We start from the raw sequence: 13,397 nt of genomic DNA, 5'->3' as shown, positions 1-13,397 counted from the left end.
CAAAAGTATAAGTGATTCTCTCACTTGATGTGCAAATTGTACTATTTCACATGTTGTTAAATTATTTAAAAATACATTGTTTTCAAACAATAAAAAATTAACTGTATCTGGATTTTTTTTCCTTTTTTAAAATCTTCTGAAATGTTAGTATAATTTAGTCTTTTCTACAAACTAACAAATATGGTATTTACTAGTTTTTAAATTTTGAGAAGGCTGACGATAACACACATATATATATATATATATATACACAGTATATATATATACACACAGAAAGAATAAAAAAAACCACTTTAATTTGGAATCAATGAAAGCCTATTTGAAGCCAAATACGTTAGCCAGACTTATTTTATATAACGCGCCATACACAGCCCCTTCATCCGTTTTTAATTTATAGTTAACTATAATACAAATTGCCTTATATTCATAAATGGATCTTATCCAAAAAAATCAAATAAACACAATAATTACAACCGTTTGAAAATGATAACCACCTTTATATCTAATACATGAAGAGTGATTTTTGCTTACAGTATAAGTTTTAGCTCTGTTAGTGAATAAATGGGTGGCTCTTAAAAGAGCCTTTGGGTGTATAGGACAGTACAGGGGTTTACTTGGCGCTGGTGTACTTGGTGACGGCCTTGGTGCCCTCAGACACGGCGTGCTTAGCCAGCTCTCCTGGCAGCAGCAGGCGGACAGCAGTTTGGATCTCCCGGGAAGTGATGGTGGAGCGCTTGTTGTAGTGAGCCAGGCGGGAGGCTTCCCCTGCGATGCACTCAAAAATGTCATTGACAAAGGAGTTCATGATGCCCATGGCCTTGGAGGAGATGCCGGTGTCCGGGTGCACTTGCTTCAGCACCTTGTACACGTAGATGGCGTAGCTTTCCTTCCTGCTTCTCTTCCGCTTCTTGCCGTCCTTCTTCTGAGTCTTCGTCACCGCTTTCTTGGAGCCCTTCTTGGGCGCTGGCTTAACGGGTTCAGGCATTGCTAAGAAATTAGCTCTTCACAACACAGAGAACTAATAACTGACAGCGCCGCCAACAGCTTTATTTATTGTCAGGGATCAATAGGGGCGGGTCTGTGTGCTGATCTCTGATTAGCTGATAATGTCATGTGATATCTAAAGTAGTTTATGAGTGGTGTATAATAAATTTTGAACTTCATTGGTTGCCTCTAAAACTGACCAATCACAGTGAGCTCTTTGTACTCCATGGGTATAAATGACAGAGTAGTGAGGGGATTTAGTTACTGTTTCTCTGCTACAAATAAAACTTTCTAATCATGTCAGGAAGAGGCAAACAAGGCGGTAAAGTCCGTGCTAAGGCCAAGACTCGCTCATCTAGGGCTGGTCTGCAGTTCCCAGTCGGCCGTGTGCACAGGCTGCTCCGGAAGGGGAACTACGCTGAGCGGGTGGGAGCCGGTGCTCCCGTCTATCTGGCTGCAGTGCTCGAGTACCTCACCGCTGAGATCCTGGAGTTGGCCGGTAACGCTGCCAGGGATAACAAGAAGACCCGCATCATCCCCAGGCACCTGCAGCTCGCTGTGAGGAACGACGAGGAGCTGAACAAGCTGCTGGGTGGGGTCACCATCGCTCAGGGCGGTGTTCTGCCCAACATCCAGGCTGTGCTGCTGCCCAAGAAAACCGAGAGCAGCAAACCGGCCAAGGCCAAGTGAGAACCGAACACCCAGATCTCTTAGCACAACCCAAAGGCTCTTTTCAGAGCCGCCCAACACCTTCAAAATGAGCTGAATTACTAAGTTTTACACCAACACGATAAATACAATATCTGTGTAAATATTTAATTAATGTGAAAATAGCTCTGTACAAACTAAATTATATTATAAAAATGCAATAACAACCAGTGCTTAAATTAAACTTTACTCTTTTACACACATGAGAAATGTATACAATGTATTTCACTGCCTTTTACCACTGGGGGAATATTTATGTAATTAACAACATCTAATAAGTACATTTCAGGAGAGACTAATCTAAAACATTGTTGCTTATTTTAGTCAGATCAGCTGCACAAAGTTACCACTAGATGCAATCAGTATAATTCATCAGACATCTTAGGTAGAAATAGTTTCATTTGGAGCTTCCCCCCTAACAAACAGTGAAACAGATCTCACCGGTCCGTGCAGCACTGAGTACATTTGTATAAATTATTAAATCAGTTATTAAATGTTATAAAAATGTTATAGGCAGAGACTGTGAATAACACGGTGTGAAACAGGCGGGCTTTTAAAATAAATATAAACGGTCATAATAGCCAATCAGTAAGAAGGATGCAGAGAGTAGCAGCCAATCACAGCGCTCACTGAGTATTCGCTTTATAGACTCAGAGTTTTCTTGCTTTACAATAATACAGGGAGTGCAGAATTATTAGGCAAGTTGTATTTTTGAGGATTAATTTTATTATTGAACAACAACCATGTTCTCAATGAACCCAAAAAACTCATTAATATCAAAGCTGAATAGTTTTGGAAGTAGTTTTTAGTTTGTTTTTAGTTATAGCTATTTTAGGGGGATATCTGTGTGTGCAGGTGACTATTACTGTGCATAATTATTAGGCAACTTAACAAAAAACAAATATATACCCATTTCAATTATTTATTTTTACCAGTGAAACCAATATAACATCTCAACATTCACAAATATACATTTCTGACATTCAAAAACAAAACAAAAACAAATCAGTGACCAATATAGCCACCTTTCTTTGCAAGGACACTCAAAAGCCTGCCATCCATGGATTCTGTCAGTGTTTTGATCTGTTCACCATCAACATTGCATGCAGCAGCAACCACAGCCTCCAAGACACTGTTCAGAGAGGTGTACTGTTTTCCCTCCTTGTAAATCTCACATTTGATGATGGACCACAGGTTCTCAAAGGGGTTCAGATCAGGTGAACAAGGAGGCCATGTCATTAGATTTTCTTCTTTTATACCCTTTCTTGCCAGCCACGCTGTGGAGTACTTGGACGCGTGTGATGGAGCATTGTCCTGCATGAAAATCATGTTTTTCTTGAAGGATGCAGACTTCTTCCTGTACCACTGCTTGAAGAAGGTGTCTTCCAGAAACTGGCAGTAGGACTGGGAGTTGAGCTTGACTCCATCCTCAACCCGAAAAGGCCCCACAAGCTCATCTTTGATGATACCAGCACAAACCAGTACTCCACCTCCACTTTGCTGGTGTCTGAGTCAGACTGGAGCTCTCTGCCCTTTACCAATCCAGCCACGGGCCCATCCATCTGGCCCATCAAGACTCACTCTCATTTCATCAGTCCATAAAACCTTAGAAAAATCAGTCTTGAGATATTTCTTGGACCAGTCTTGACGTTTCAGCTTGTGTGTCTTGTTCAGTGGTGGTCGTCTTTCAGCCTTTCTTACCTTGGCCATGTCTCTGAGTATTGCACACCTTGTGCTTTTGGGCACTCCAGTGATGTTGCAGCTCTGAAATATGGCCAAACTGGTGGCAAGTGGCATCTTGGCAGCTGCACGCTTGACTTTTCTCAGTTCATGGGCAGTTATTTTGCACCTTGGTTTTTCCACACGCTTCTTGCGACCCTGTTGACTATTTTGAATGAAACGCTTGATTGTTCGATGATCACGCTTCAGAAGCTTTGCAATTTTAAGAGTGCTGCATCCCTCTGCAAGATATCTCACTATTTTTGACTTTTCTGAGCCTGTCAAGTCCTTCTTTTGACCCATTTTGCCAAAGGAAAGGAAGTTGCCTAATAATTATGCACACCTGATATAGGGTGTTGATGTCATTAGACCACACCCCTTCTCATTACAGAGATGCACATCACCTAATATGCTTAATTGGTAGTAGGCTTTCGAGCCTATACAGCTTGGAGTAAGACAACATGCATAAAGAGGATGGTGTGGTCAAAATACTCATTTGCCTAATAATTCTGTACTCCCTGTAGTTTGTCAATTAAACTAAATGTAATTTCACCACTTAAACATTTTTTATCTGGGAAATTATAAATAGTTTTTTTTTTACACAATCCAGAAACATTCAGCTCTAATGATTATGATGTTCATAGAACCAAACACTTTGTCATTTTCTTTATCTCCTTATATTTGTAACTGAGTAAACTGTAATTACAATCTGAGCTTTATGGGTTAACCCCATGAGACACTTTATCAAGTAAATCTATTTCTATAGCAACTGAGTAAGGCAGAATATTTAGCAATTAGTCAGGTGATCACAGCTGTATATAACCCGCTTACATTTATTAGTTATAATCTAATAAGGAACAAGGTGTCTAGTAAAAATAAAGGTTACATTTATTAGTTATAATCTAATGAGGAACAAGGTGTCTAGTAAATATAAAGGTTACATTTATTAGTTATAATCTAATAAGGAACAAGGTGTCTAGTAAATATAAAGGTTACATTTATTAGTTATAATCTGATGAGGAACAAGGTGTCTAGTAAATATAAAGGTTACATTTATTAGTTATAATCTAATGAGGAACAAGGTGTCTAGTAAATATAAAGGTTACATTTATTAGTTATAATCTAATGAGGAACAAGGTGTCTAGTAAATATAAAGGTTACATTTATTAGTTATAATCTAATAAGGAACAAGGTGTCTAGTAAATATAATGGTTACATTTATTAGTTATAATCTAATAAGGAACAAGGTGTCTAGTAAATATAATGGTTACATTTATTAGTTATAATCTAATGAGGAACAAGGTGTCTAGTAAATATAAAGGATACATTTGTTAGTTATAATCTAATGAGGAACAAGGTGTCTAGTAAATATAAAGGTTACATTTATTAGTTATAATCTGATGAGGAACAAGGTGTCTAGTAAATATAAAGGTTACATTTATTAGTTATAATCTAATGAGGAACAAGGTGTCTAGTAAATATAAAGGTTACATTTATTAGTTATAATCTGATGAGGAACAAGGTGTCTAGTAAATATAAAGGTTACATTTATTAGTTATAATCTAATGAGGAACAAGGTGTCTAGTAAATATAATGGTTACATTTATTAGTTATAATCTAATAAGGAACAAGGTGTCTAGTAAATATAAAGGTTACATTTATTAGTTATAATCTAATGAGGAACAAGGTGTCTAGTAAATATAAAGGATACATTTGTTAGTTATAATCTAATGAGGAACAAGGTGTCTAGTAAATATAAAGGATACATTTGTTAGTTATAATCTAATAAGGAACAAGGTGTCTAGTAAATATAATGGTTACATTTATTAGTTATAATCTAATAAGGAACAAGGTGTCTAGTAAATATAAAGGTTACATTTATTAGTTATAATCTAATAAGGAACAAGGTGTCTAGTAAATATAAAGGTTACATTTATTAGTTATAATCTAATAAGGAACAAGGTGTCTAGTAAATATAAAGGTTACATTTATTAGTTATAATCTAATAAGGAACAAGGTGTCTAGTAAATATAAAGGTTACATTTATTAGTTATAATCTAATGAGGAACAAGGTGTCTAGTAAATATAAAGGTTACATTTATTAGTTATAATATAATGAGGAACAAGGTGTCTAGTAAATATAAAGGTTACATTTATTAGTTATAATCTAATAAGGAACAAGGTGTCTAGTAAATATAAAGGTTACATTTGCTATAGACTGAAATATTTGTTACATCGTTTGTGTAGCTGATAATTATAGCTAAGATTTACTTATGTGACATCAATAGAGGAGCTGTAGCATTTTATTTGTCACTTTTCTTTATATCTTTTATCTACAGAGAAACGGCAACATTTTATTAAGTTTATTTCCCCTCATTATAAAATATGTAGCGATCGCTAAAGCTTTAGAGTAATATGTGATGTGTTTATGTGCAGCTCCGTGTAACCTGTCTGTGTACAGATTGTTATTAGATCCTATTACACGATCACATAACACACAGACATAGCGGTACCACATCAGCTGCTGGGGGGCTTTATATTTAATCGTTTAACATCTGCTGTTTGTGTATCAGGCTCAGTTTTATTATCATAAAGTTATTAAGACAAATAATAGAAATAAAATACATAAAACAGGCGGGCTTTTTAAAATGTGCTCAAGATCACATTAGCCAATCAGTGAGGAGGGACTGCAGCCAATCAGTGAGGAGGGACTGCAGCCAATCAGTAAGGAGGGACTGCAGCCAATCAGTGAGGAGGGACTGCAGCCAATCAGTAAGGAGGGACTGCAGCCAATCAGTGAGGAGGGACTGCAGCCAATCAGCACTCAGTACAGTGTATAAATAGCCGCTCTCTGGCACTTACAGACCATTTCTAGCATCAGACGAGTACAGAGCTCGCTATGGCCCGCACCAAGCAGACCGCCCGCAAATCCACCGGAGGGAAGGCTCCCCGCAAGCAGTTGGCCACCAAGGCTGCCAGGAAGAGTGCCCCGGCCACCGGCGGAGTCAAGAAGCCTCACCGCTACCGGCCCGGGACTGTGGCTCTCAGAGAGATCCGCCGCTATCAGAAATCCACCGAGCTGCTCATCCGCAAACTGCCCTTCCAGCGCCTGGTCCGAGAGATCGCCCAGGACTTCAAGACCGATCTGCGCTTCCAGAGCTCTGCGGTCATGGCGCTGCAGGAGGCCAGCGAGGCTTATCTAGTGGGGCTCTTCGAGGACACCAACCTGTGTGCTATCCACGCCAAGAGAGTCACCATCATGCCCAAGGACATCCAGCTGGCCCGCGGGGAGAGGGCTTAGACCCACTGCACGCCCGGAATAACTACTGACCCAAAGGCTCTTTTAAGAGCCACCAAATTATCAATAACGAGCTGTACTCACTATTTTATTTTCTTCTTACAGACATTAATCTGGTTTAATTCCCGCAATGAGATCTTTCTCTTAGCATGCGAAAAAAATAACTAGAAGTCACAGATTTGTATATTTATAAACCACCCAAAGGATCTTCTAAAAGCCCCCACATTAGCGTTTCGCAGAACCGATCTCTCTTTGTTTTAAACATTGCACTATAAAAGTACAGTGGGTTATGCAAGGCTCTCGCTATTAACCCCCCTCCCTTATTTTTACACAAAATATAAGATATATGAATACCTACAATATTATTAGTCAAAGTACAGTATGTTGCTGATAAATAAGGCAACATAAGAAAATATCGGTACATTAAACGTTTAATAGTCACAATGTAGCGAGTAACTGTAGTTTAAAAAATACACATTGTAGCTACAATTTAGGGAACATGAAATAACAAAATTTGTAGCAATTCAGAGAGAGTCTGTAGGTTCAAATGTGTAGCTCAGTAGAAGCTGAGTCTGAAATTCTTCAGCTGATGAAACAATGTGATGCCTGTAAAATAAATATTAAGGTATAAATTGTAATGCTAAATGTAGCACCGGTAAACTGTAATCAGATCCCGCATAACCATTTAGTGATATTTGGGTTAATATTCTACAACTCATGTTCTTACATAAACCCAGTGTAAGTGTAGCTTATAAACAATAAATAACTGAGCAGATATTTGCCACTGAAAAGCATTTAGCAAAGCGAACGTTATTTTTGTCGTTTTATAGAGAAGTAATGAGATGCTATAAATACTCTACACACGCAGCAATAAAAACAATTGGCATCAATTTATCAATAAATCATTGTAATAAAATCGTCAATTGGACTCCAAATTAGCAGCATCGATCCCTGAATTACACCATTTGTTATTTATTTAAAATCCTAACATATCCCATGCATAATTATCTAATGTAATAATGATTTAAAGTACAGACATTGTAACATTTCCTTCTGATATTAGTATAGTGAGAAATAAAACAGAAATGTATTTAGCAGCTTCTAACATTTAGCATCTGTGTGGTCCCCCCTCATTATTATTTTAGTTTTCTGTTCTAAATTCTAATAGGTAAGGGATCTGGTTTTTCACGCTAGTATACAAGAACATTTGGTATTTAATGGAATATTTTATTTCATATTACTTCACATTTTCACTGTAGCACTTTCCTTTTTTTGATATGTGAATAAATGTAATAAAACCATAGAAGATCAAACGCTACATATCCAGATTTCAAATCTAATGGTATATTAATAGTTAATAAGCGAGTGGTGTCACATGAATAGGTTGATGGGTTTAAACGTTTGCTCCTATTTCAAGTAATGGGAATAAAGTGTATTTTTTGTTTGAAGCACGATATAGTTAGACTGGAAGCTGACTGAAGCTTTATTTTCTGTTCATTGATAGCCTACCTTTTCTTGCATTCACTCCCTGCAGTGATGCCCTAGACATAAAGTCAGATTGTGCCCCTTACAACATCCTGTGTACTAAATACAGTGACATCATGACAGCTACTGTGTATACAGCACTAACCTGGAGATAAATAAGTCCTGACTGATGACCTCACTCACCATAAGCCTCTCTCTTCTCATGTTGTACTTCAGTTCTACACATCAGGTGGTTTTTCAGCAACAGAGTCCTTTATTTGTTTTTTTACTGTTTAATGCAACCTGTGTCCAATGTGTGATTCCATAATATGATGTAATTTAGATAAACCAAATATATATTTTAGATAGAGAAAATGAGGATAAATTGATTGGACAATAATTTGTATTATGTTGTTTCAAGTTTTACACAACATATAAGAGAGTAGGTGAAATACCCCATGGTGTCAGGGATCTGGAAACCCAACAAAGAAATCACCCTGCAAAAAGAATGTCCGGGGGGGTCTGAGAGCAAATTACAATTTGTATTGTCTTCTCAACTGCAGTTTCTGTAGCTCTTACAACCTTATAGTCTACAGGAATTCCTATTAAACAATAGAGTAATCAAGCTCTTAGCATCCACTCAAGAAGATACCCCAGTAATTACATCGCATCCCACAGCTCCACTTTTAATCAAATTTCTATAGATTTGTAGAACTCCTTGTTAATATCTGGAGTTTGTAAATGAAGTATAACTATGGATCAGTACTTTACTATAGAGGTTTTAGAAATGTACAGATCTGTCAATGAAAAGTACGGTCAATTAAATTAACTGAAAGCCTAAAACAAATATCAAGAACATTGTGTTATATTTCTTATCCTGCAGCGCCACCTACTGGACATTGATTTTTGTTCAAAGATTTATTTCAGACGCTGCATCATTACTAAATCACGTAACAAAGTGACAGATAAAGTATTAGATTGTATCATTTCATATTGCAAAACTAATACAGTGTTTCCAATTTATACGTTTATTATGTATATGTTGCAACATTCTAGCCTCAGCACAAGCTATATAAAGTAATTAATCCGAAAGAGGAACAAATACGATATTACACCAATACGCTACTTGCTGGAATAGTATATTTATATATATATATCATACATATATAATAAACATAGTAGACCTTGTGACCAATTAAAACCAAAAACATTTTGGTTCCTACAATTTTCTTCAAGAGTAACAATGCCACTAATTCCCTTTAGCTTATTCAGCGCTAATACTGAACACATAAAAGCTTTAGCTCTGATAGTGAATACGTGGGCGGCTCTTAAAAGAGCCTTTGGGTTGTTGTGTGATTGGGAAGAGATTGCGTTTAACCCCCGAAGCCGTAGAGAGTGCGGCCCTGGCGTTTCAGAGCATACACCACATCCATAGCGGTCACGGTCTTCCTCTTGGCGTGCTCGGTGTAGGTGACGGCGTCTCGGATGACATTTTCCAGGAAGACCTTGAGCACTCCGCGGGTCTCCTCGTAGATGAGGCCGGAGATTCGCTTAACACCTCCCCTCCGTGCCAAGCGCCGGATAGCCGGCTTAGTGATGCCCTGGATGTTATCGCGGAGCACTTTACGGTGCCTCTTGGCGCCTCCTTTACCTAATCCCTTCCCGCCTTTACCGCGTCCGGACATGTTCAGGTTTCTTCCTAAAAGTAGATGAATAACCTCAGCAAGGAGGCAACGCTCTTTATATTGTGTTTGTGAGAACCTGAATGGGAACTAGTGGGCGGAGTTTGTAACACTTCAAAATGATTGGCTGACTTACTGTATCCTCCTTTGATTGGCTCGTTAGTGGGTTTTTAATGGGCTCCCATTGTTCTATCTAATGTATTATCACATTTATAATAATTATTGAAAAATAAATGTGTCTATAATTAAATCACAGTAAAAATCAATTGAAATGTCTGGGGAAACAAAAATGAAAGCAATTGGCGACTCAAATGTATGAATCCTTATGTATAAATATCGTATAAGACTCCAGGCAGCCTCTGTAATAACAGACGCCATTGTGTGATGGAAAAAGCGCGGGCTCCAGAGATTCTTTCAAATAGTTTTAACCTTCTCTTTAGAATTCATCTTCACAATAGAATTAAATATTGAGTAATTCATGAATAATAATGATGATGATGTTAGGGAAATAAAGTGAGCTGGGAATTAAGACAAAGAAATGCGACACAGCTCAGCTTCTAATAAACAAGCTAAGATTTTTATTATTATTATTTTCAAGCAAAGAAATTCTCTGTCCCTAAAGAAAATTAAGTATCAAGTAAATAATGTAATGCCTATTTCAGCACTTCCCTTCCCAGAGCTAACCAGCTATAATTTACATTACAATACACAGTGTCTAAGTAATATCTGCTGAATGGCAGAATGTGAGGGGAATTGTTACTGATGAAGTAAGGAACCAACAGAAAGAAAATGAATGTGCAGCCTTATTTATAAGAACATTACAATATTTACAGAAGTCATAAAAGTTAAATTCCCATTTTAAAGATGAGCACATAGATTACAGAACAAAGCATAAATGTGTTCTTAATAAAGACAAGTTATATAATATAACAAAAGTACAATGTATCAATGTTTGTTTCAAAATTATTTAGTGCATCGTTTAGTTTTTAATAAATCTAAAAGGAAACAGCTGTCACTATATGGAAAGGAAGAGAACAAGATTTGGGTCTGGAGCTTGTTAAGTTCATATTCATTTATTAAACCCTGTTATTTTGTGATTGGCAACAGGAGCCTTTGTAAGTTTTGGGGGGAAAGTCCGGGCTCGTGATTGTCTTCATTATTTATTTTACTTTGTAGGTTCTCTCTACTAACTAGTTTTATTAACAAACCTTATTTTTATTTATTACTATATCATAATCCCTAACCATATTAAAATGTCTCCTTATTAATACTGACACTTCTATTTGCAGTTATATTTGTATCCATGCATTATTTATATTTAAACAGAAAAAAGTTACTATGGATCAGTAGTTTATAACTTACATGGTTACATACAATTACATTTTGTTAAATAAAAAGCCTCTGTAAATTCTAACATTGAAAGTTAGTTATTAGAAATTTTTCCAGGAAAATAGAAATATTTTTGTTTTTACTTTAATTCCATTTCCTATCCTGCAGCGCCACCTACTGGATATTGTTATGTTCAAATATTTTCCCTGTACACTTTTGTTTTTACATCGCTATTTTTCTAATCAAAGTGCAGAGAAATGATGGGTCAGATGTATAATATGTATATTCTATCTCTTTATGTGCAAATTGTTTTATTTCATGTTGCTAAATTATTTAAAAATACATTGTTTTCTAATAATCATAAGTCAACTGTATCTGGCTTTTTTTTTTAATTTAAAACCCCCCAGATAAATTTCAATATACTTTAGTCTTTTCTCCAAACAAATATGCTACTTATTATAGTTTTTAACTTTGGAAGGAAAAGCCGTAATGTGACCATTTAAAAGAACAACAATATAAACACCCATAGAATATCATAAACGGTTTATTTGGTATCAATGACAGCAGATAGGAAACTCATTACTGAATGTGACCCAGAATTATGTTATAGAAGGCGCCATCCCATAACACAATGCACAGAAACTCACATTGTCTTCTTGCTGTGGTCTCCTCTAGCCCCTTTATCTGTTCTTATTGTATAGATACCTAAACTGTATTGTTTGCAGTCTATAAGTAAATTTATATTCATAAACGTAAACTCTATCAGATCTTATCCAAGAAAAACAATTAGACACTAAAACTACTAGAGATGAAACCATAACATTACGTATATGAGCATTTGTTTGATATAAAATACATGGAGATAGATTTATGTTTACAGCATATGCACTTTTAACTACAGAACGTATTTACCCTAAGGATGTCAGAGATCACATACAATATTGTTACATAATTCTCACTAACCAATTACAGAAGTTCTGTGCTTTACAGACCGGGGACCAGCAGAATAGGACATATAATACCTATGTGTCTGAGAGAGATACACTGTATTTGTCACTGAATAGAATATTTTCTGTTGTGTAATAGAAAAGTGTTTGGATGCTATTAGTTATTAAACTGATGCTAATTTTCATTGCTGATTGTTTAAAATAATTAGTAAATTCACTTTGATTACATTACAGTGAATGGAAAGATCACAGCTCTGTTTGAACGAATTGGTGGCTCTTAAAAGAACCTTTGGGTGTGAGGAATAAGCAGTGAGATGGATCACTTTTTAGCAGCCGCCTTCTTGGCTTTGGTCACTCTGGGTTTAGCGGCCCTTTAGCCGGACTCTTGGCAGCTTTCTTAGCGGGGCTTTTTGCTACCTTCTTGGGCTTGGCGGCTTTAGGCTTCTTCTGGCTTTTTGCAGGAGCGGCCTTGGCTTTGCCCGCAGGTTTCTTGACCTTTTTGGGGCTTTTCTTTGGCACAGATGGAGCCTTCTTGGGGGACTTGGCCGCTGTCCCCTTTGGCTTTGCTGCTTTCTTAGGTTTGGCCTTTGCTGCTGGCGCCTTTTTCTTGGCCGCTTTCTCCTGGCTCTGCAGCTGCTTCTTGTTCAGCTTGAACGAGCCGGAGGCGCCGCTGCCTTTCAGCTGGACGAGCCGCTCCTTACTCACCAAGGCTTTGAGCGCCACCTTGAGGCGGCTGTTGTTCTTCTCCACATCGTAACCTCCCGCAGCCAGAGCCTTCTTGAGAGCTGCCAGGGAGACCCCGCTGCGCTCTTTAGAAGCGGATACAGCATTGAAAATCAGCTCGGACACGCTGGGACCGGACTTTACTGGGCGGCTTTTCTTGGCTCCCCCAGATACAGCCGCCTTCTTCTTCGGCTGCTTCTTGGCAGGAGCGGCGCTTTCAGCAGGAGGTGCAGCTGGTGCGGTCTCTGCCATCACAATTCTCTGTTCAACGCTGATAGTGAATATCTGGTAAAGGAAGCTCAGCTGTTTATATAGAGACCGGACTGTCTATGATTGGCTAGCGCCTGCTAGAGCTACATTCTTATTGGTTACTGTAACTCAGCTGCCTTTGCCTCTCAGCTCTGACAAATACTTCTGTGTTTGTGTTTCTTGAGCTGCAGTAAATTTATATTATTTTGTTACTTATTGATCTGGTGGTGTCTCCCTCACACACACAGGTATTATATGTCCCACTCTGCAGGTTCCCTGTCTGTAAAGCACAGA

The 13,397-nt window shown here is 37.6% G+C and overlaps 4 protein-coding genes and 1 pseudogene across 4 annotated transcripts; 2 read left to right on the top strand and 3 right to left on the bottom strand.

Annotated features, from left to right (window-relative positions):
- Positions 1–610: 610 nt before the first annotated feature.
- On the bottom strand, positions 611–985 carry LOC128655627 (histone H2B type 1-J-like). The gene has a single exon (XM_053709215.1). It carries the CDS (start codon positions 983–985, stop codon positions 611–613), a length of 375 nt encoding a protein of 124 aa, XP_053565190.1.
- Positions 986–1,281: 296 nt separating this feature from the next.
- On the top strand, positions 1,282–1,674 carry LOC128657135 (histone H2A type 1). The gene has a single exon (XM_053711384.1). The coding sequence runs from the start codon at positions 1,282–1,284 to the stop codon at positions 1,672–1,674; it is 393 nt and encodes a 130-aa protein (XP_053567359.1).
- A 4,636-nt stretch (positions 1,675–6,310) lies between these two features.
- On the top strand, positions 6,311–6,712 carry LOC128657134 (histone H3-like). Its single transcript, XM_053711383.1, has one exon. The coding sequence runs from the start codon at positions 6,311–6,313 to the stop codon at positions 6,710–6,712; it is 402 nt and encodes a 133-aa protein (XP_053567358.1).
- A 2,834-nt stretch (positions 6,713–9,546) lies between these two features.
- LOC128657133 (histone H4) lies at positions 9,547–9,861 on the bottom strand. Its single transcript, XM_053711382.1, has one exon. The coding sequence runs from the start codon at positions 9,856–9,858 to the stop codon at positions 9,547–9,549; it is 312 nt and encodes a 103-aa protein (XP_053567357.1). The 5' UTR covers positions 9,859–9,861.
- A 1,851-nt stretch (positions 9,862–11,712) lies between these two features.
- Positions 11,713–13,118, bottom strand: LOC128655626 (histone H1A-like; annotated as a pseudogene).
- Positions 13,119–13,397: the final 279 nt, after the last annotated feature.

The sequence above is a fragment of the Bombina bombina genome, chromosome 4 (assembly GCF_027579735.1).
Source record: "Bombina bombina isolate aBomBom1 chromosome 4, aBomBom1.pri, whole genome shotgun sequence".
Taxonomy (NCBI): Eukaryota; Metazoa; Chordata; class Amphibia; order Anura; family Bombinatoridae; genus Bombina; species Bombina bombina.
This window is presented reverse-complemented; position numbering and strand designations above follow the sequence as displayed.